Source organism: Euprymna scolopes, chromosome 28 (genome assembly GCF_053919585.1).
Source record: "Euprymna scolopes isolate OS-2025 chromosome 28, ASM5391958v1, whole genome shotgun sequence".
Lineage (NCBI taxonomy): Eukaryota > Metazoa > Mollusca > Cephalopoda > Sepiida > Sepiolidae > Euprymna > Euprymna scolopes.
In genome coordinates this window covers 11,581,143-11,606,335 of record NC_136509.1, presented here as the reverse complement: position 1 = coordinate 11,606,335, position 25,193 = coordinate 11,581,143, and the positions used below count along the sequence as shown (strand labels likewise).

General features: G+C 36.5%; 1 protein-coding gene across 1 annotated transcript; it reads right to left on the bottom strand.

Annotated features, from left to right (window-relative positions):
• Positions 1-7,998: 7,998 nt before the first annotated feature.
• LOC145249452 (WD repeat-containing protein 18-like) lies at positions 7,999-9,603 on the bottom strand. Its single transcript, XM_080111017.1, has one exon. It carries the CDS (start codon positions 9,434-9,436, stop codon positions 8,015-8,017), a length of 1,422 nt encoding a protein of 473 aa, XP_079967143.1. The 5' UTR covers positions 9,437-9,603; the 3' UTR covers positions 7,999-8,014.
• Between the last annotated feature and the right edge of the window lie 15,590 nt (positions 9,604-25,193).

Sequence of the window (25,193 nt, the reverse complement as noted above, 5' to 3'; positions counted from 1 at the left end):
TCAGCATAGATGTCAACAAATGATTTAAGTATGTGTTTAGGGAGGTCATTGATGTAGATCAGGAAGAGAGTTGGGCCCAGGATTGACCCTTGAGGGACTCCAGCATTAATACTGCAGGCCTCTGATTTTTGTCCATCAACCACTACTCTTATGAGCCTATCGGAGAGAAATGATTTAATAATTGAGAAAACATTTCCAGTTATACCGTTCTGCATACATTTCCTTATACTGTCCAGATTTAATCTTTTCCTAAGACCATCAGAAATAAGCCGGTCTTTAAAACTCACATAAGACATAGCTTGAATGTCTACTAGGCACTGTCCTCTCGTGTCTTCGGCCTCTGTACAAGGGTGTTGTGGAGGATACTTTTCCCTAGAAGTAATCCCTGACTAAATAAATCACATTTTGTATTTGCAGCACAAATAAGATCTCTTCAGTATGGCTAACCCACATTGACTTGTACGAGAAATGGTGAACCTTATTTGATTGATGTTACTTCAAGTAACAACACAAAGCTGAATACTCCACCAGACTAGATAAATTCTTGGCCTGGAATCCACTCCAGTAAGACCAAGAGACCAAAAAGAAAGATATACCATAACATATTTAAACGATTCATTGGAAAGAGTAAAATTATGTCCACAATTTCTTTACTTAGCGTTTAAGAGATAAAGGAGAAATTTAATAGATTATTCGAATTTCGACTTCTCTCATATACAAACTAAGTCTTAAACCTAGGAAGTCCCTCTCACTTGATTTCTGAGAATTTTCACTGAATAAAGTGAAACATCCAGAAAGTATTAGATCCAGGTTTGTCTTTAAAACTCAAATTACAAATCCAATATTTTCTCATATTTCTCTCCATGCAACACATATCCTCAACCCTCACGGGCTGCATTTCATTTTCCATACATCATCACACTGCATACACATGCCTGATAGAATTTTCCCTTCAGTGACAATGGTAATGCTCTGGTTAGTAATGACTAGGGCTAGGACAACAGCATATTTTTTTCCTTGTTTTGATTCCCAAGTGTGTATATCTTATATGCTTTTATATGGAGTGATGTGGTTCTCAGTTGATTAACTGCGTTGGATATATACTCAAGAGTCAAAACAATGAAAAGAATATTCTGTTGTCATAGCCATAGTAATGACTTACTCCAGCTACTTTTAATGCTGTCAATCTGACTACAATATGGTTGCTTTCAAGTCACATGTAAACAAATTCTTGATGATCCATCTATTAAGTAATCCAATTTATCAAATTCTTATGACTAACAGTTACTACACTATTGTCCCAATGACTACTGTCCACTCATAACTCTTATTCTCATGGCCTCCAGGCTTTGATAAGAGGTGTGTTAACAAAAAAAAAAAAACACCTGCTCCATCCTGTGCTCCAATGGTATTTGATGAACTTAGTAAATTTGGATGATAAAGCTATTTCTCAACATCTTACATTTCATGCGCAGAAACTGGTGTGATACTATAAAGTGGCCCTGGGTGGATTTGAGCCACTAAGTGCTTGGGGGGGGGGATAAATAAAGAAATCAGAAATATCCTACAATAGACAAAAGAAAAGGAAATAGCTTAGAATAAACAAAGAAATCGGAAATATCCTAGAATCAACAATAGATATGAAGTAGCTGACAATAACAATAGACCCCTACTGATAAAACAAGGAAGGGCAGCTTCCGGTATCCAGGGTGGGGTGGGCGACCAGTGATACCAACGTAGAGGGGACAGGCAGTTGAGATCGAGATGCGCTCGAGAGCAGATGGAAGTTGAACAGTGAGTTGACAGTTAGATGCCCATCGCAGCGGATTGAAATTGGACAGTGACAGTTGAGATCTAGATTCGCTAGACAGCAGTTGGAAGTTGGACAGTGATAGTTGAACAGTTATAGAGTTGACTGTAAACTAGAGACGTGGACAATTTTGGAGTTGATTGTGAAACATAGAAAAATGTAACATCGATAGAACGGGGGGGAAGACACACACACTCACAAGTCCAACAGTCAATTTTATATATGAACATTGGCGTTTGTGTTTTTCCTTTGTTTGTTCATATTTCTATTTGGTGAACCGCATGTGTTCTCATCGACAGTCGCCAACAGGAAAAGGACGATCCGGCCAAAAGAAGAACAGTCGAACGAAAAATCCACGGTACACGACGTTGGGAGTCCGGCGATTGACGAGGGAGACACGCATCAGGTTACACTGGTTATCGTTACTAAATTTACCACCATACGTCTTATGTACCGAATGCTTACAAGTACCATATAATCATGGATGTGATTGTTGTTAGGTACTTTATAAAACTCATCGAACTTTAAATTTTGCAGACTTGTACATGGCTGCAGCTTTCTCTTTCAATAACATGAGGCACAGGAAAAAGCCTCGGTGGAAAAATGAGTTGACTATTTTTTTTTTTTTTACATAGGCGTCACCACTTATCAAGGCCGATAGGCCACTCAAGGATAAGGGTTAAAGAGTGTACAGTAGTCAAAAGGACAATATAGTAATCGATAGTAATGGAAGTTCGGTAAATTTGTTAACTTAAGTGGAACGGCTCATCAGAAACTTGTTCACGTTGGACTTGAAGACAACCATGTTATAGACAGCTGGAAAGCAGGAAACCGGAAGACAATTCCACAGGCGTGCAGTTCTAAGAAAGAAGCTTTGATCATGGACTCTACGTTTAGGTTTAGGTACAGATAAAGAGTGGGGAAAATTATTGATAATGTTTTCAGCTAGTCTAGTGTTTCTTGTGAAAGTTTGGCATCAAGATCCTTTTTGACCTGAAAACAAAATTGAGGTGCTTCTATATTATAATAACGAAAAAAAAAATATTGAATTTCAAGTAAAACAAATGGTATCTATGTAACTGTCATGTCACAAATAGTAACATATCTAAAAATTACGGAAAACGATAAGGTAGAAAAATAATTATTAATGAAAAACTGTTTTCCATTAAGTTTATATGGAGGATAAATTGTCCCACATTTTGAATTTTTGTCACATGACGTAAGCAACAGAACTTATTTCCCCTGTCAATTTCTCTTTTTAAATAAATGCAATCTAGTGATTCTGCTTCCTTTCGCAATTTTCTTTTTTCATTAATAATTATTTTTCTACCTCACCGTTTTTCTTGATTTTTGGATATGTTACTATTTCAAACATGCATGTAGGAACTATTTGTTTCACTTCATCTGACTTATTTGCTACTCAACTATTCTTTCAATCATTTTCAAAGCCTTGCCCATCAACTGTGACTGCCCTTTTTCTTTTTTTTTTTATTACTTAGGAGTCATCACTTATCAAAGCCCACAGTCCACTCGAGGATAAGTGTAAATGAACATAGGATGGTAGTTTAATAATTGTTAATAGTGTAAATTGGGTAGAATTTGATTATTTATTACCATGTTGTATTCAACCAGGAAGCAGGCCAGCAGAGCAGTGTTCTACAGAAGGACAGTTCTGGGAAAGAAACTTTGTTTATGGAATCTGCATTTAGATTTAAGCACAGATAGAGAATAGGAGAAATTATATATAGTGGTTGTAGTTAGTCGAATGTTTGTTTGTTTTTTGTGAATGTTTGGCACGGGGCGGGGGGGGTGTATCATAGATTGGAGTTCAGTCAAGCATTTGTCATGGAAACGAAGTCAGTTTTGAAAATCAAGACTGGATATGACGCACTGAGCAGCTCCTGCCCAGATGTGGCAACAGTACTTAGTTTACATTCATATCTGATTTACCTCTGCACTCCATGTTTAAAAAGGAAGTGTCCTCTATAGTATCAGATCTGACCGAATGGTTAATTGTAGGCATAGACCAATTCATACCATCCAAAAAATTCCAACAAAAACCTAACAGCCAGCTATGGTTCTCCTCAGAATGTGCTGCTGCTATCGCGCACAGAAATCACTTTTTCCATAGCTACCAACGTAATAGATGCACTGAGACTAAAGCTGCTTTCAGGTCTGCCAGCAACCACTGTAAAAGAGTAATAAAAAAATGCAAGAGAGCTATATGCCCAGTCTGTTAAATCCAAGGTAGCTGATCAGCGGCTTGGATCCCACCAGTTTTGGCAAATAACAAATAGGATCCTGAACAGAAGTGTGCGTTCTATCCCAACCATTATCAATGGACCAGAGGTCATTTCGTCAGCGTCAGACAATTCTACCCTATGCGACAAAGGCCATCAACTCCCCATATTTCCTCCTATAACACAGAAAAAGCTAGGTAACATACAAATATCCGTGCATGAGGTCGCCAAACTAATAAAGAACCTAGATTCTAGTAAAGCAACTGGCCCTGATGGCATCCCAATTATAGTGTTAAAAAAGCTTCAACCAGAACTTGCTCCCATACTTACGAAACTATTTAAGCGCTGCCTTAAGGAGAAGTGCTTTCCGACTCCCTGGAAGACCTCATCAGTTTGCCCTGTATTTAAGAATTCAGGTGATAAGTCATCTCCCTCTCATTACAGACCTATAAGTCTCCTGTGTGTTATGATTAAGTTGCTGGAATCCATATTAAATAGAGAAATATTCAACCACCTCAACAGAAACAACCTTCTTAGTGACACACAATATGGTTTCCGCTCTGCAAGATCTACCGCAGATGTGCTGACGGTTATATCCCACAGGATTAGTGAATCTCTTGACAAAGGCTTCCTTTCTAGGGCAATTGCTCTTGACATATCAAAGACCTTCGACAAGGTATGGCATAAGGGTCTACTTCACAAGATTTCCAGCTACGGTATAACTGGAAATGTTTTCTCAATCATTAAATCATTTCTCTCCGATAGGCTCATAAGAGTAGTGGTTGATGGACCAAAATCGGAGACTTGCAATATAAATGCTGGAGTCCCTCAGGGGTCAATCCTGGGCCCAACTCTCTTCCTGATCTACATCAATGACCTCCCTAAACACATACTTAAATCATTCGTTGACATCTATGCTGATGACACAACCATCTACGACAACACATCAAAGGCTGTAAATGACAAAGTTCTCTCTGATGCTCTCTCCTCTGATCTCGAGCGCGTAGTTCAGTGGGGGAAGATGTGGCTGGTTACCTTTAATGCATCCAAAACCAAACTCCTATCCTTACATCATCAACGCTCTGATCCCCATCTGGCATCAATTGTGATGGATGGCTCTCGTCTGGGTGAGGCCCCGTGTTTTGACAAGCTTCTGGGTTTGACCTTTACTCCTGATCTGAAATGGAACACGTACATCAAGTCTGTTGCCAAGTTCGCTGGAAAGATGGTGGGATCCTTCTACCGCTCCAGAAGATATCTCACTACTGATGCAATTCTCTATCTATATAAAAGCCAAGTACGTCCAAGGATGGAATACTGTTGCCATATCTGGGCAGGAGCTGCTAAAAACAGCCTATCCTGCCTTGACAGAGTACAAAATAGACTTCGTGGCTTAGTGGGGGATGCCCTTTTCTCTACCCTGCAACCTCTCTCCCACAGAAGAGACGTTGCGAGCCTGTCTTTGTTTTATCGTTATTTCCATGGCAGATGCACGTCTGAACTCCAATCTCTGGTCCCCCCTCGCCAATCTTTCACGAAAAACACCCGTCTAGCTGAATCCACTGTGAAAAATTTCACCCACTCTATATCTGTGCCTAAATCAAAACGCGGATTCCATGAACAAAGCTTCTTTCTTAGAACTGCACGCCTGTGGAACTCTGTTCCGTCTGCCTGCTTCCCTCCGGACTACAACTTGGATGTCTTCAAGTCCAATGTTAACAAATTCCTAATGAACCGCCCCCTTAAGTAAACACTTCAGCAAATCTCCTCACTAACGTAATGTACTTGCAATAACCCTTATCCCTGAGTGGCTTCCGGGCCTTGATAAGTGGTGATCACTGTGTAAAAAAAAAAAAAAAAAAAAAAAAGTACTCCATTTTTCCAGCGATATTGGCAATTGTTTAGGATAATCTTTTCCAGCAAACGTTAATGGTTGCAGCTAGAGCAGAATGCGAGGAAAAAATATCCATATAGGCATTAAAAATGGTTTTATGTAGTTTTTGTTAAATATTAATAAATAAGGAATGGTTTGGATTTAAAATCCAGTTAGTATTATGCATATCAAATTGAGAAAAAATCATGCTTGATATGTGTCATCATGATGTGATTTACAGCTCCAGTCCTCACCAAAGCGATGGACATGTCAACATGAACTCAACATTGCTCACCAGGTTTTTTATTGTAGAACCCCTTCCCCCCAAATATGATTCCTCCTGATTGAAAAATATGAACCTAAAATTTTTGAACTCCATTTGCTGAATTGAAATTTTATTTACAAGATGTCAACAATTATGGAAATAAATCAACTAACACGCTACGCCACTAAAATGGACCCGCTATTTTGGCAACCTTGTATCAATGTCTCCCAAAGGAATCCCTGTGTTTGTCATTATTTGCAGTCCATTTTTCTGACACATTTAGCCTAATCGGATCCTGCAAGTTTATTTCTCACATGTTGTTTATTAAGTTAAAATCCATTTGATATTACACATGTAAACTTGAGACAAACATGTTTTGAAATCTGCCAACATTATGTTAATCAATGAAATCAAAACAAGATGGCGACCGAATTTGACCAGATGTTGTGTGAATTTTAATTGTGTTTAAATTTTTTTTTTTAAATATCAAGTTTTAATATAAACATGACTCTTGTCAGCTATTTTATCGCCAGATTAAAACCAATTTGAAAATATTATTGCACAAATATTAAGCATTTTGTAGCCCCCCCCCTCATATTTTGTTTGTCTCTTTTTACCGAACAAAATATGGAAGCCCGTAGGTAACCAAAAGAACATTCAGTAAAACCGTATTTCATATTTAATATACAAATGTTTATAATATTATTAATCATTAAACTGTGTAAATCTTAAAATCTAACAAAATTATAACAAAAATTAATTATTAATTGCAGTTTGAAGAAGATAAACAAAGGTTTTAAAAAAATCATTAAGTCACTTCTGCTTTTCCATAGTTCGTATAGTTAACACAAGTCTGACGTTACGGAAACATGCGGTCCATTTTCCACAATCGTTTGGCAGACCCTAGTGATTAAAACATTTTTCAACGTGTTAAAAAGTTAGTTACAATTTTATTTAAGGATCCAAAATACAAAAATCAATCAATTTTATCTAAATTGTGATGGGGGTGGGGGGCAACAACATCGAAACAAACAAAATAAGTTAGATTTTCCTATTTCAGTCACGTAAATTATTTAGAGTGAATTTCAATTTTTTTAAATTTAACCCATGCTTTAGTAAAAAAATTAAATTTAACCCATGCTTTAGTAAAAAAATTTAATTTAACCCATGCTTTAGTAAAAAATTTAACCCATGCTTTAGTAAAAAGGAAAAATTATAGCCCGCTTTTATCGTACATCAGAAACGCTGAAATAAAAAAAAAATCGACTAGAAAAATATAGTCGCAATCTTTATAAACATACAAAAAAATTTCACAGGCTATGAAGACTGGAAGAATAACTCATGATTATAATTTTCTACAGAATTTAACTTAATTAAAAAACTAAAAAAACAGGAAAATCTTTATGATGCACATAAACGTTACGAAACGAAAATTACATTTTCCAAAATAAATCACGTAAATTGATTAAGTAGGGTTTTTTTTTTTGTTGTTGTTGTTATAAGAAAAATCAAATATTATGAAGGAAAGGAATAGGAAAGAGAATTACCAAGGCAGAAATGGAGATCAAAATAAGCCTTGTAATGTCTACGAATTACTATTAATCGCTAAAAATCGTAAATAAATAATTTTCTATAAAAAAAAAACACTTGATCAATTTACGCAATTTTTGGAATATGACTTCACTTTCGTTTCGTGACGAGTACGTATACTATTCCACACAGATTTTCGTGATTTTGTTTAATTAGATTGAATTAACGCGACTGAAAGAGGAATTACGTCAGTTCTCTCTTAAAAAAGAAAAAGAGGAAATTATATTACTATAATTTTATTTCAGGACTCGCTCCACGGAGAACGAAAAGAGTTTATTGTTGGCGTCTTTGATTTGGTTGATCTCTTTTTGAAGGCGGGCAATTATTTCCGTTTTCTCCCTGAAACTTTCCTCTTTGTCAACTCCCGGCGATCCGTCAGGATAAAACTGTAAATTGAAATCCCCTGCAAAAACCGTGGCGAATACCTCAGACTGAAAAGGGTAACATGAAGATGGAGACGAAGAAGACAGTCCACCACAAATATGGTCGGTTTCCAAAAGTCCCAAAGTTGGACTCAGCAGGACGGAATCGACATTTCTGGTGTTTTCTTCTTGGAAATCTTTTGCAAATGTCGGCGGTTGCTGCCTTCCATTAGTTTTATGGCTGACAAGAAGCGATGGAGGGCAGGGAAGAATGAAGGCATTCGTCACGGACCCTTTGTGGACTAAAGTCCGAAGACATTGCCCGGTTGAAGTGTCCCAAACTTTAACATTATTATCGTCAGAACCGGACACAAGGTACTGACCACTCGCCGACACGGACAGACAGGTCACGCGTTTCTGATGACCCAAGAGATACAACTTACTTTTGTTTTCAGGGTTTGTTTCTTTCATGCCTTCGTAATCTTTAGCGGTTTTCTTGGCCGATCCCTGGGACAAATCCATGACGTATATTTTTCCGCTAGTTCCGCCGGCATATAGACGATTTTCAGCCATGTTCATAGTCACAGACAAGAGACCCTCAGAGAATTTAAGACTGCATAAAAGGCGGCCGGTGGCCAAATCCCAAAACTTGCAGGTCTGGTCAAGGGAGGAAGACACGGCTCGGGCTCGGATGCCGCCGGCCCCGACGTAAATATCTGTCACGGGGAGGGTGTGCTCGTTCCAAAAATGAAGGGGTTCGATTTTGGATTTTTTAGTCCCGGGAATACTTGGAATTGTTAAGATATCGGTCATGGACCACACCATAACCAAATTATCTTCTCCCCCAGTGACGAATGTTAGATTATCAGCAAATTTGATACATACGATCTTTTGATAATGCCTTTGGATGACGTTCAGCAACTGACCGGTAGACACGCACCAAACGTAAATTTTTTCGGCTACACCGGCCACACAGTAAGCCCCATCGGGTGAGACTGCGAGCGACGAGATCCTGTCAGGCATTTCCATTCTTGTGGGCACATGTTCACTGCTTTTGTTATTGGACAAAGGCCATAATACGATCTGGGCTCGATTGTGGACGGCCCCGATCAAAAACTCCGTCTTCAACACGCCGAGTGCCCTCGCTCGCGTGCCGTCGTCTCTCTTGTAACAGGTCAACGGGTTGCCGGTAGCAATATTCCAAACATACGTTACGCCCGGCTCATCATCGCTGCAATTCGAGCGGTAAATATCGCTGGAGATGATCACTTCATTAATTTCCTTTCGCATAGACATCTTTTTTTGTTTTCGTTCTTAAACGTGAAAATCGTGTTTGAATGAAGAAGGCCGATAATTTACTTCCGGTCACGTGGTTGGCTCTTTCATTTTTCATAATAGAGTTATTTCCCTTTAAATAAAGAAATATAGAAATCCATTTCGGTGAATCAGAACAGACGACTCGAAGTCTGCAGCAAAAATTATTCTGTTTTTCTAAAAAAAAAAAACTCAATGCATATTTCATAAAGTAATATATTTTTATGGTTATTTGACAGTTTAACTCATTATACTCTTCTTTCATAAAGACCGAAAAATCGAACAAGGCGGTGATTGAATGAAAATCATCCCGGTGCATAAAAGTTCCGACCTGTTTCTCTTCAATATTGATGTTTATTTACTGTTAGGTAATTATTTTGTTTTTCAGAAGTAAAACTTTCTATGACATTCCGGCATATTTCTTGAGACATTCCATTATTGTATTACTACCGTTGTTTTCTAGACGGTAAAAGCTGATTTGGCGTCCCCGACAAAACATCTGCCAACAGATATTTAACTGAAGAAATTTATCACATTCTTCGACGAATTTTTATAGCCTGCCTGTATGCTATTTTCTGTGTCACGCTTACATCCGGGTCGTTTAATTGTTCTGTACTTCAATTTCTTGTAATAAATAATTTTACCAAAAATTCTTCATCAGTTTTGGTTTCGATTACAGTTGTGTGCACTTAAAGTCATCTATGTTTTTTTTATAAATAATTTTACCAAGAATTCCTCATTAAGTTTTGGTTTCGGTTTCGATTATAACTGAAGGAACTAAAGTTTTATATATATATATATATATATATATATATATATATATATATATATATATATATATTCATAAGTTTGGGATTCGGTTTCAATTCAAGCTGATGAACCCTATTCATATAGATATATTGTTTATTTTTGAAATCGCAAATTTATAATATATAAAAATCGATAGAACATTAACTCTATAATAATATATACGAAATCTGCAAGAATTAAAGTATCATATTTAAGCGTATTTTACGATCTGGCTAGGCCGGTCGTCCCTGCTAGCTTGGATAAATACTTTTGCGGTTTTAACAAAATAGCTACAATAATATCAGAGTGTCTCCATTGACACTGAACATCTACAGAATGCCAACATCAATATATTACATATGAATCAGTCCCCTGTGGAATTTCCTCAGGTCCCACTAGTTATTATTATTATGATTAGTAGTAGTAGTATTTTTATTATTTTTATTAGTAGTTTGGCATAATAATGATACCTTTTGTGTAAAAAAAATATGTTTTACTTTTAAGAATGTTTCACATGAAAAAGAAAGTTAAGTTACAAGAAATAAGTAAAAGTAAGGATTGTTCACATTGTTCCATTTATAGGTTATGGGTGTGAGTTGGTGTTCACTAATTCATAATCGAGATCTATCGATTTTTAAGACCAAGGTTGCAGGTGCAGTAATTTCTAGAGGTTGAAAGTAGTAGAGTATCGCTGGGACCGTTAAAGATAAATTTAACGGGATCTCCAATTTACAAAAGGCTTCCATCAAACCACATCGACACTCCTGCAGAATAAAAGAAAATGTGAACAACTTCAGAAAAATAACAGCATGTGAACTCAAGATCGTTATATTTGGATGAAATAACATTTATTTACTTTTTTAAGAAACAGTAATTCAAATCATTCCAACGTTAAGGGATTTGCAACGATTGTTCATTAGACAATCTTTGCTGATAAGTGTTCCATGGAAAGGCATAAAGTTTAAAATTACTGATTTTCATGAACAGAGTGCCACATTCATTTCTGGAGGGAAAAGAAAGTCATTAAACTACTTAAGCATCTTGTGTGTGTGTGTGTGTGTGTGTGTGTGTGTTCATCACATATGAAAACAGCAGTTCGAAATAACTTTGTTAAAAGAAGAAGAATTCTCATTCAGTATGGTAACTTTCCATGTTGAGAATTTAAGGTGCAGGACACATACAGATTCATGTTGGGTGATTTAACGTCCCACAAGAACGGAGTCTCTTTGACACGAGTCAGGCTGGTGAAATATGTAGAGAAAAACTGGTTTGGTTTTGGTAGCATTCCCGGCGAAACTGTTTTACATTTGAATAGACGGAGTTTGTGCTGAGGACGGGCAGTAGTGATATTCACTCATAGGACTGCATCCTGAACTGGTTTGATTTTTGCAGGGAGAACCTTATATACGTGTGTTCTAGAACATTCCAGTCTATTTGTTGTATCCCTGAACGTGGGACAGTGGGGGAAGAGGTGGCTGGTTACTTTTTATGCATCTAAAACCAAGCTCCTATCTTTACATCATCAACGTTCTGATCCCCATCTGGCATCAATTGAAATGGATGGCTCTTGTCTTGGGGAGGCTCCATGTTTTGACAAGCTTCTGGGTTTGACCTTTACTCCTGATCTGAAATGGAACACGTACATTTACGTACTGTTGCCGAGGTCACTGGAAAAATGGTGGGATCCTTCTACTGCTCCAGAAGACATCTCACTACTGATGCAATTCTCTATCTATATAAAAGTCAAGTACGTCCTAGGACGGAGTATTGCTGCCACATATGGACAGGAGCTGCTAAAAACAGCTTATCCTGCCTTGACAGAGTACAAAATAGGCTTAGTGGGGGGGGGCCCTTTTCTCTTCCCTGCAGCCTCTTTCCCACAGAAGAGACAGAAGAGACATTGCGAGCCTGCCTTTGTTTTATCGTTATTTCCATGGCAAGTGCTCGTCTGAGCTCCAATCTCTGGTACCCCCTCGCCAATCTTTCATGATAAACACCCGTCTAGCTGAAACCACTGTCAATACTTTTCCCCACTCTTTATCTGTGCCTAAATCCAAACATAGATTCCATGAACAAAGCTTCTTTCTTAGAAGTGCACGCCTGTGGAACTCTCTTCCGTCTGCCTGTTTCCCACCTGACTACAACTTGGATGTCTTCAAGTCCAACATAAACAAATTCCTGAGGAACTGCCCCCTTAAGTAAGACACTTTATCAAAACTCCAATACTAACGATTACTATGATACTATCCCATTTATTACTGTACATGCAATAACCTTTATCCCCGAGTGGCTTACGGGCCTTGATATGTGGTGACCACCATGTAAAAAAAAAAAAAAAATGTTCCTTTATTTCCTTTATCACATGTATGCAGATGGGCAAATTACGGCATTGTGTCTTTGCGCGTTCTTCATACACATGCGTGTCGAAAATGGTGACCACTATGATAATGTTTCTGCCGAAGAGTTGTTCTAGCTGTATGTAGCAGTTACTACACACTTATTTATATATAAAACGTTAATAATGAAAAATAATATTATAATATTACATATCATATATTAATATACATAAGTACTAATCCAGTACATTATATTGCCGAATAATTTATAATACTACTAACTATAATTTCATTCAATGAAAATGTGTTGTTGTTGTTTAATAATAAAAAAAATAATAATAATAATAATAAAAATAATAATAATAATAATAATAAAAATAATAATAAAAATAATAATAATAATAATAATAATAATAATAATAATTCTTCTGTATGGGCTGCTTCCTTTATTTTATTGCAGTTCAAATAGTACATGTTCCCAACTTTCGAACCCATAGCTACTATTTTCTGTTTGTCCAAAATTTTACAACCTGTCTCAGTAAATATGCAGGTTTTTCCCCGGATTTAGTAGCTCGTGACACACTTAATAAGTTATAACATAATTTGGGAATGTATCGAGTCTCATACAAGTTGCATCTTTTGGTAGAATCCATCACCAACGGTTATATTTTTCTGCCACATCCAATTTTCAAAACTTAATAAATTTCTTCATATCATAACACATATGACACATAGCACCAGAGTCCACAATCGAGTCTGTAAGTTTATTTTTAAACAACACATTATGTGAGAAAAGTCTAACAACGTTTGAATTACCCTGCATTCCTTTGGTGAAGGATGCTTTATTTTTTCGGATAATTCCACTAGAAATTCTCTTCAGTATCTTTATCACTCAGTCCACAATCACGTTTAATGTGTCCGGTTTTTCCACAATGATAACATTTGGGTTCCTTTCTGCTAACGTTGTGTTTTGATGTCATGACTTTCAATTCAGCATTATTATCTTCGGTTTCTTTAATTTTGGATTCTCCACGTAACAGTCGCTCAGTTACTAAGGTCCACTTAGGAATTTCTTTGTGTATTAGGTCACCAATAACTGATATCTCATCAAATATCAAACCATCGTTTTGATGTATTCATTGACAGTCACCTTCTTTTAATTCAAGAGGATGTAATGTTCTCCGTAACGCTAATTTATTAGCTCACTTTTTCTTTTTTTGTAATTGATCAGTCAATTTCTTCCAAACAATCATGGGTTCGGTTCGATCCCCAATTAAATATGGCAGAGATGTTTTCAGTGAAAGAACAATTGTAGCTAACACACGGCCTCTCCTTAACATATACGTTTTATCTGCTTGAACATCAGGGCCCTTCTGGGGAACAGATTCTGTTCCATCAACAATTCCCCGGAGACCATCTCTAATTAAAGCCATTTTAACTTGAAGTTTCCATGTGGCGTAGTTTATTTTATTCAGTAATGGTACAAGCTTTGCATTCATAATTATTATTTTTATAAACAGCAAAAACTTTTTTTTATCACAATCGAAAACTTCTGATAGTCAAAAACAATGTTCAAACGAGTTAAGTTTCTTTTTTTTTTATCGTCGATATGTCGTTTCTAGGCGCATGACTTTTGTTGGTTTAATTAATAACCTTTGTTAATTATGAAGCAAATAAAGTGAACGTACCTTTTCTTCTTTAAATAACTTCATTTAACAGACAAAGGGAGGCAACTGCTTACGGTCCATATCACTGATATTTAACGGTCAAAGGAAGATAACTCTCCAATATCTCAAAATCCATGAATATTGCTATTCTCAATACTTTGTTACTCTTTTACAGTGGCCGCTACTCAGCTATATTGGACTTGACCGACTGAACGTACAACTCTCTTGCGTTCTTTATTACTCTTTTACAGTGGTTGCTAGTGGCCCTGAAGGAGGCTTTAGTCTCAGTACATCTGTTACATGATAAGGGCTGTCCCCTTTTCATGTAAGTATAAAAATAGAGAGATTACTTAAATAAAATGAGAGAAAGCAGAAATCGAACCTTGGATATAAGTTTTAAAGAACAATAGGTTTAAATGGAATGTCCAGTAAATTGTTAATTCTGATGAAATAAATAATAAATAAACTATTCAATTGTTAGAAAGAATGTGGATAATAAAATATGGGTTAAATAAATTAGATATGTAGGTTGAATTCCTTTGTAAAAACATCAAAGAAAAATAGGTTATTGGGAAATCATAATGTCGGAAGCGTGCAAAGTCGCGCATGTTGAAACACGTGAATTTTGCTCACGTGGCCGGACATGCATGGATTTATCAATATAGGAAGTGAGAGTTAGTTAATTAGATAGTTAGTCAGTGAGAAACTCAGAGAGAGTCTGGAGTTTGAAATTCGAATGTCTAGAAGCGAGACGATCACTTTTAAACTAAAATGTGAAGCTTTGAATTCTTGGTGAGAAAACCACGGCCGGTCGTGAAGAAATAAACCCATCATGTGTTTTGATAAAGCTCGTCTTTGTGTTTGTGATTCTTACAAAAAGGTAAAGTGAATTGTTATTATATGTCTGTGTTATAAAATGTCGTGACATGCACATCTCATATCCACAATGTGAATCTACATCTCATATCTACACTAAGACTGTCTGAACACTATCTCCTCACTCTAAGAGCTTCACATAGCAACACATCTATTAACTTAAGAATGAACATATTTTTAATATATATGAATCGTCATAACACGAACACGGAACGAACAATCTCTCTCACAACATCTCTCTCTAGAACTCTCACAACAACATCTCTCTCTCTCTCTCTAAGACTCTCTTTTAATGAAACTCCTATATAACACGTCTGTTACGTTGGAAGCAATGGAAAAAGTGATTTCTGTGCACAATGACAGCAGCACAATAGTATTAATGCTGGAATCCTTCTGGGGTCTATCCTGGGCCCAACTTTCTTCCTGATCTACATCAATGATCTCCCAAATCACATCCTAAGATTATCTGTAGACATTTATGCGGACAACATTACCATCTATGGTAACACTTCAAAGGCTGCAAATGATCAAGTTTTCTCCAATTCTCTTTCCTCTTATCTTGAGCATGTGGTAAAATGGGAGAAAAGGTAGCTGGTTGATTTTATTGCATCTAAAACCAAGCTTCTATCTTTACATCATCAAAACTCTGATCCCCATCTGGCATCAATTGAAATGAATAGCTCTCATTTTGGAGAGGCTTTATGTTTTAACAAGCTTCTGGGTCTGACCTTTACTCCTGATCTGAAATGGAACATGTACATCAAATCCGTTGCCAAGGTCGCTGGAAAAATGGTGGTATCATTCTACTGCTCCAGTAGATATCTCAGTACTGATGCAATTCTCTATCTGTATAAAAGCCAAGTACGTCCAAGGATGGAGTACTGCTGCCACATCTGGGCAGGAGATGCTAGAAAGACCTTATCCTGCCTTTACAGAATTCAAAATAGACTTCGTAGCCTAGTGAGGGGATGCCTTTTTCTCTTCCCTCCAACCTCTTTCCCACAGAAGAGACATCATGAGCCACTCTTTATCTGTGCCTAAACCTAAATGTAGATTCCATGAACAAAGCTTCTTTCTTAGAACTGCACGCCTGTGGGACTCTCTTCCATTAGCCTGCTTTTCAGCTGACTACAATATGATCATCTTCAAATCCAATGTAAACAAGTTCTTGATGAGCCGTTCCCTTAAGTAATCCAATTTACCAAATTTTTACTAACGATTACTATAATGTCCCATTGTCTGCTGTACACTCATTAATCCTTATTTAAAAAAAAAAAAAAAAAGTCTGTTTTAATGAGAAAATTCACCTCCCCCTCCAAAAACAGAGATACTCTGGATGGGGCAAAAATAAAAATTGTCTCTCCGCTTCTAATTGAGGATAAAACATACACATTGAATTATTTATTTACAAAAAATATTGTTAGTTATTCTTTGTGTTACCTCCATTTTTCTGCACCAAATCGGTGACATCATCATTTTGTGTGTAAATTAAATATTGACCAAATCGGTGACATCATCATTCTGTGTGTAAATTAAATATTGACAAATTTGGTCAAAAGTATTAAATATGAATAATGGAAGTTACGTCTTTTTGTTTCCCCTGAAAATTGTATTTTGAATATAATTTAACCCAAAAGTGAATAAATATCGAAAATTTCATGAAAATCCTTTCTTTTTTTTTTTTTTTTTGCTATGATAGATTTGTTAAACAAAATGACGAATACATAGGAACGTTTTGAGGCATCAATAATGTAAACATGATTTTAGTCTCGCATTTTCATCATTTTCTTTTTTTTTTAAATATCACTACTAATAAAGTAGTGATATTTAAAAAAAAACTTTCCACCATATGAAAATGATGAAAATGCGAGACTAAAATCATGTTTACATTATAATTATTTTAAACTTTTTCATTTTGTAACAAATTTGTAGTTGTTCACTGTGTCTCTTTACGAGTTGTCGAGTTGATTGTGTGCTTGCGGGTTGCAGCATCGCGAGTATGTTTGACAAACGAGTCTGTAGTGAGTTGTGTTTCTCTCTTTTTGTAGGTAGGGACTCTTGTTAGTTCTTGAAATCCCACAACCAAAATATCGCTCCGCTACAAGGCTCCTCATCCAGAACAGTTGTAGATATCATAAATGCAGAAAGAGATTGAAAATTTAAATAAAATCTTTTGAAAGTTTCTTGGGTCAGTGGACTGTCCTACCTGGTCTTGTTTTGTGTAGTTGGGCTGATTATTCAGATGTGTGTGTGTCGGTGAGTGAGTGAAGCGGTTGAAACTGGATGTATTGGGTATGTCCAACACAGCAGTGTCACACTCAATATGGGCTTTCTTTAGTCTGTCCACCGACACCATTTCGGTTCGATTATTCATATCCAACAACAAGTGTTTCTTTTTTTTGTGCCAAAACTTTGAATGATCCAAGGTAGGAAACATTGAGAGTTCCACAACCCGCATCATTTTGGATATAAACATGTGTCCATCTATCCATATCTCGAGGGACATACACTGAGATTGTTTGTGGATGAGGAGACAAAGGAGGTAGCTTTGAAAAAACTATGACTGAAGTTGTGAGAGATACAATGAAATATCTGTACTGAGTGTCAGGAGTGAACATCGTACGAGGCAAGGCCAGATTAGTCCCTTGAAGCAGTTCTCAGGATGAGTAACTTAAATCTGATTTAACGGCAGTACATCAGCCGAGTAGAATAATAGGTAATGTTTTAGACCAAAACTGTGGATCTGGAAGAAGCACACAATGCGGCCTTAAATTACCTATGAAACCTTTCCACCATCCCATTGGAAGCTGGATAATAATTAGTTGTGTAAATGTGTTAAGTACCTAGGATTCACAATAATTCACAAAAAAGAGAAATTTCAAACTGCTGAATCGCAATCAGTAGTTATTTATTCAGCTCCTCCGAAATGAGCAATCCAGGAAGAAACAAAAACTTTTGCAATAGTCTCCAAAGAATTATCAGTTATCGGTGTTGCTTCAGGCCACAGTGAGAAACGGTCGACACATATTATTAAGAATAACCAGAACTGCCAGACCACTATCCCAGGATATCTATATGAACATGTCGTCAATGTGCTACAGGAGAAGAGAAACATTCAAGGGGAGCTCGGATGTGTTGGTGAAATTTGGTGCATTGACACTAAAGGCAAGCACAGGTCCAACCAGTGATAGTTCAGCACATGTTCGCCCCCCCCCAAAGAAAAGGGCTGTGACAAGTTTTACTGATGCAGCAATCCCCGAGTGTGATAGTGCCAGTAGTGTCTAAAATACTGTGTGTTGGTATTGTTCAGGAACAAGGGGTCTAAGCATCCCAGTGGCAGAGTATGGTACCCTCTGAATTGGGAAGTCGAAGGCAAAAGAAAATTTTTTGGATGTTAAATCTAAATTTTCCAGTGCCTATGCTATGTGTTTTAAGTTAATAGAGGTAGAAGTTGTAAGGGCACCAACTGGTAGTCAGGAAAGTGCATCAGTTGGTACATTTTCAGTTCTGGGAATATGTCTAATGTTACTGGTAAACTGAGATATATAGTTCAGATGACGAAAAGTGTGAGGCGAGTGATTATCAGCTGTAGATGACAAAGTAAAAAGTGATTGGTAAAAATTACAAAATTCCGACCTTCGATTTTGAAAATGTCAAACAGATACGTAGATTGCCAGTAGCTCTCAGTCGAATGTGCTGTATTGACATGCAGCAGGTTTGAACTGGTAAGAGAAGAATGCCAGTGGTCGGGTTACTTCATTTACAATATACTGGAGAACTAATCCAACAGCAGAATCGAAAGCATCTACTGTCAATGATAAAGAGACATTTGGTATGGGATGTGCCAAGAAATAAATTTTCCTTTTTTACTAACTCAAACGAAAATAACACATCTTCGGTCAAGGGCATTTACTTTTTTTTGTGCTTTCAATAAGATAGTCAAAGAAGTTTATGAGCACATTTTGGTATAAACCTTTGAGAAAAAATTCAACATGCACAGAAATTTACGTAACTGTTGTAAAGAGGTAGGAAGGAAGATTTGTTTAACTGCATTGATTTTCATTGAACGCAGTTGAATACCATTAGAGTCAATCAAATGACCCAAAAATTCAAGTGAGTTCTGTTCTAACAGGCATTTGTCTGTATTTATGAGTACATTGTGTGTATTGAGTCATTTGAAGAACTGAGTAAGATGTTTTACATAGTTTTCCTCTGTGTCACTAGTGACCAGCAAATCTTGATATAGGCAAATATAAAATCCAATAACCAGAAAACTTCATCAACTTTGAAATGTACTAGTTGCATTCTGAAGCTCAAATGGCATAAAAACCAACTCGAAATTCCCAATGGGAATAGTTATTGCTGTCTTAGGGATATCTTCTGGATTCATAGGAATTTGATGGTATGTGCGAATGAGATCAACCTTATTAAATATCATGCAACCATGAATATTAGCTGAAAATTCTTGGAGGTTTGAGATTGAATGTCTGTCGGGGACAGTGACAGAATTTAGTCTCCCACAGGATGAAAATCTGTTTCACCCTTCCTTACAAAATGAAAAGGAGATGCCCATGGATTTTTGAAGAGCAGATCAACCCAAATTGGAGCATATGGTCAAATTCGGCCTTAGCCTTCTTGAGATGATCAGATGCAAGTCGTCTTAGACAAGAGAAAATGATAGGAAAACAAGACTATGAAACCGGTTGTTAGTAGAGACTGTCAAATATTTTTGGACCGTACACTCTCTTAGTTAAGGGATGTGCAGGAATGTTGAATTTTCCACAAGTCTCCACTTTCTAATATCAACCAGCAGGTCAAAATGATCTCGGAAATCAGAATTGGATAGGGTAGGTCCGCAATTATGAACCCTAATGGGGTGCTCAGTGAAGTTTGAGGTTGAGGGTCAATGAAACTTGACCATAGGTGTCTATCATCGACGAATTTACAGCAATGTCCGATTTGGTTTATTAGAAACCAGAAATAATAACTGAGCACGATGATGATCCTGTGTCCACCAAAAACCGTTTGACACATGATCCTTTACAAAAATTTGCGCAATTTTGTGAACACTCACTGGAGGCACATGACGTGCTCAGGTCCTCCATGATTCGTTTCCCAGGTTAAAAAAGCAGGATGGTTGGCATTGATGTGCCCTCTCACCACAAACGAGATGGTACTAGCAAGGCCTAGTATTATTTGTAATATACAGCCGAGAATTATTACAACTTCAATCCTTAACACAAGGAACTCGTTTGTCTCATCAAAACATGTCCAGCTTGTGCGTTAATGAGTCGATCTTCGTTAAAAATTTGCATGAAATAAACTTGGTAGTTGCTTAGCCTGTCTTACTGTCTGAATTGACTAGGGTTGTTGGCTGGGTTTGCGTGAGCATTCTAGAATCTTTTCTCTCATGGTAGCTAGTTGTTCAGCTGGGTTCGGGGCCAGTATAACCTAAAAACTATTATTTTTTATGATTGGGGCGCCTTCTGCAAAGGAGTTCAAAAGTTCCTTTAACCACCTTAGAAACTTTGTAGAGGCCCTGTATCATATACATAGCCAGACTTTAGTAACCTTTGATATATTGCAAGACTCGACTAACTCTTGATACATGGCAAGATTTAACTAACTTTCGATACACAGTCAGACACAGCTAATCCTTGATACACGGTCAAACACAACTAACCCTCCATACATGACTAGACACACCTAAGCCTTCAAACGTAAAAAAGTCTGATTCAAATCATAATTATCTTCTCCATAACATTTTTCTATTTCTTAAAAATCTGACTCGAATTGAACTTTAATTTTCTCTATAACTCAACGAAGACAATTTTCAAAAATTCTCGAATTGTATAAACGATTCTCTAAAACATGCCGACGCCAACTGTAAAAAATTTGACTCTCATCTTGTAATTAAAACTTTTTCATAACATAACAATTCTAACTCTCAAATAGTCCGACTCTCAACATGGTCGCATCAACTTTACTTTTCTTGCCAAAAATAGCCTGTAATCTAAAAAGAAATAGAAAATAAGGATTGACAGCTTGCCTATGAAATTCGCATGATTAGTACTTCGATGTGTTCTCTTCGCTGCCGAGCACTCGACTCCTCCTCCTTCACAATTTGTCCTTCTTATCGCAGCCACTCCTCTCATATGCAAATTATATTATTAACTTATATTAAAGCTACATTAAAGACACTGAAATTTTCAATAGTCTATGACAATTTTACATGATTGTACAAAAATATCTGGCAACTTATGTCGCTATATATATAATATTTTGATTGCAGAAATTCCCCTCTGGATAAAATTACCATAGGTTATCACTCATAGATGCCATAAACAATATTTTTTATGTCTAAACTGTCACACAATATCTTATGTAACTTTTGCAGGCCGTTACGGATACATTTATTTGTTATGATAAAATCTTACATTACATCCTACGAGTACCATTATCATGACCGACAACATATTTAGACAAAGTGGTTCATATTTTTCCCTCTACCTCAAAAGTATTCCCACCACCCCAGTGAAGACCAAGTAAAAATATACACAATATAAATATTAACTGCATCATCACTGATAGCCATACAACTACCTTTTCGAAAATAATGATTTCTCCCCACTTACATTTTGACTATTTTCATTGGCTAAAAATGTAAAAAATTTGCTATTCTGGATTACACATTCATACTAAAAAATCTGCTATTCTGGATTACACATTCATACTAAAAAATCTGCTATTCTGGATTACACATTCATACTAAAGAATCTGCTATTCTGGATTACACATTCATACTAAAAAATCTGCTATTCTGGATTACACATTCATACTAAAAAATCTGCTATTCTGGATTACACATTCATACTAAAAAATCTGCTATTCTGGATTGCACATTCATACTAAAAAATCTGCTATTCTGTGTTATGATTTAATTTGTTGTTAAGAGTTATCCCCCTTGGGATTGACATTCATAATAAAAGCGCCCTCTGTTTCATTTTCCCGCTCGATCCTTTCAAGAGCGTACGTGTATTTTACAGTTAATAAAACCTTTCTAAAAGGCAATTCTTTACTTACTGATACTATTCACTTCGATTTTATTAACTGTAAAAAAAAAAAAAAAAAAAAAAAAATAATGGATCGAATCTTACGTCCCGACAGATTCGAGGTGGAACCTACATGCCCTAATTCCGAAAAATCCTATAGGCATTGGAAATTAACCCTCCAGAATTATATCCGCTCACATAATAACGGATTAATCGAAAACACTTCAGATAATTTCTTTGCCTTGATCAATTGTATTTCAGCCTCTGTTTTCGATTTAATAAGCGATAAAACCGACTACGATAGTGCATTAAGAACATTGGACGCCGCTTATTTAAAACCTGAAAATATTGTTTATAATAGATATCGGTTGATGACGACGAAGCAACAAACAACACAAAATATAGATGCCTTCATACTACAATTGGAAATGCTTGCCAAAACATGTAACTTCGAAGCGGTTTCTGCTGAAGAAAACAAAAATCAATACATTCGGGAAGCTTTCATCGGTGGAATTTCTTCTTCGTCCATCCGACAACGACTGTTAGAAAAACCCATCCTGACTTTACAAGACACATATGCCACGGCCAGATCTCTTGAACAAGCAGAAAAGCATTCGATAAGCTACGCAAATAACTTTACTGTAGCAGCTACAAATAATCCTTCGGGCTACAATCGTATAGCTGTGACTAAAGAAAATATGCATCCAAAAGGGGTTTGTTTTTTCTGTGGAAAATCACGTCATCCTCGATATTTATGTCCTGCACGAAACGCCGAATGTAAAAAATGCAAAAAAAAATGGTCATTGGGCTAAAGTGTGTAAATCTTCTATTTCTAACACTCATACTGCTGTTCTTTATGACGACTCTGACTACCCCTCACCTTCTCTATCCTGACTAGGAACTAACTCCAAAGATGTCACATTCACTCAATGCCAAATTAACGGGCACTTCGTGAACGCTATGGTGGACTCCGGCAGTGTAAAAACATTCATTAATGAAAATACTGCTAAAAAACTTAAACTCTTCACAATACCTAAAAACAAAACTATAGCTCTGGCTGCTTCCGATCAACATGCTAAAATAACTGGCGAAGCTGTCGTGGATTTAATACTGAAAGATAAAACCCATTCTGGAATAACAATTGAAATCATTGAAAACCTTTTCATTGATTTAATAATCGGAAAAGATATTTTAAAAAAATATAAAAAAGTAACACTTAAATTCGACGGTCCTAGAGACAAACTTATAATTGGAGCTATAAACACGAATAATTTTTTTCCTACCATAAACGTTCCACCCCCTCCTCTCTTTTCTAATCTTTCTCCTCATACTACTCCTATTGCGACAAAATCCCGACGTTACACTTTTGCCGCCAACAAATTCATAAAAGAAGAGACTGCTAGAATGTTGAAAGAAGGCATAATTGAACCTTCGATATCTCCGTGGCGAGCGCAAGTTCTTGTAACTTCGAATTAGAATCATAAGAAAAGAATGGTAGTCGACTACAGCGATACCATTAATAGATTCACGGAACTAGACGCTTACCCAATGCCTAATATCAATAAGATGGTAGACGACATCGCTCAATATAACATCTTCTCTACTCTCGACCTAAAATCTGCTTATCACCAAATACCTATAAATCATGCTGATCGTAAATTCACTGCGTTTGAAGTAAGTGGCAAACTTTTTCAATTTACTCGTCTTCCTTTTGGCGTCACCAATGGAGTAAGTGCTTTCCAGAGGAGCATAGACTATATTATAGAAAAAGAAAATCTAACCGATACCTTTGTGTATGTTGATAACGTAACTATATGCGGAAAAAATCAAGAAGAACACGATTACAATCTTCAAAAATTCTACAAAATTGCTAAACAATATAACATCACTTTAAATGAAAATAAAAGCATAATTTCTTCTAGTTCTATTACTCTACTCGGCTACACCATAGAAAATAATCAAATAGCTCCCGATTATCAAAGACTAAAACCATTACTCGAAATGCCACCTCCGCTGAATCTTAAATCTCAAAAAAGAATAGTTGGAATGTTTTCCTATTACTGCAAATTCATTAAAAAATTTTCTGATAAAATTTTATTACTAAATCAAAACAAAGAATTTCCACTACCTCCATCTGTATTAAAATCTTTTCAAACATTGAAAAATGATCTAAAAGACGCCACTTTAATAACGGTAGATCCAAATAAAGAATTTGAAGTAGAAACGGACGCTAGTAACTATTGCATTGCTGCAACACTAAATCAAGAAGATCGTCCTATTGCATTTTTTTCAAGAACTCTCAATACTAACGAAATTAAGCACCATGCAGTAGAAAAAGAGGCAGCCGCTATTGTAGAAGCTCTCCGTAAGTGGCGACATTTTCTACTCGGCAGGCACTTTAAAGTCATCACAGATCAGAAGAGCATCAGCTTCATATTCGACAATAAAAGAAAATCAAAAATTAAGAATGACAAAATATGTCGTTGGCGTATAGAATTATCCCAATACAATTTCACTATAGCTTATCGACCTGGACCTGAAAATATTGCTGCTGACACATTCTCTCGCATCTCTGCTCTTACTTACAATCTACAAGATCTTCGTGATTTACATAAACAATTATGTCATCCTGGTGTTTCAAGACTAAGCCATTTTATAAGAACGAGGAACCTCCCTTTTACTTTGGATCAAATTAAGAATATTACTGACTCTTGCTCATCCTGTCAATTACTGAAACCCAAATTCGCCAATACCAATGGAGGGACTCTCATTCAAGCCATATTACCTTTTCAACGATTAAATCTTGATTTTAAAGGCCCTCTACCTACTTCTATACATGGCAACAAATATCTACTTACTCTAATTGATGAGTATTCCCGTTTTCCTTTCGCTTTTCCTTGCAGAGATATGACAAGCAAAACCATTATCCACTGTCTAAACAAACTCTTTTCAATTTTTGGTTTGCCTGACATGATACATACTGACCGTGCTTCTGATTTCTTAGCAAGAGAAATAAAGG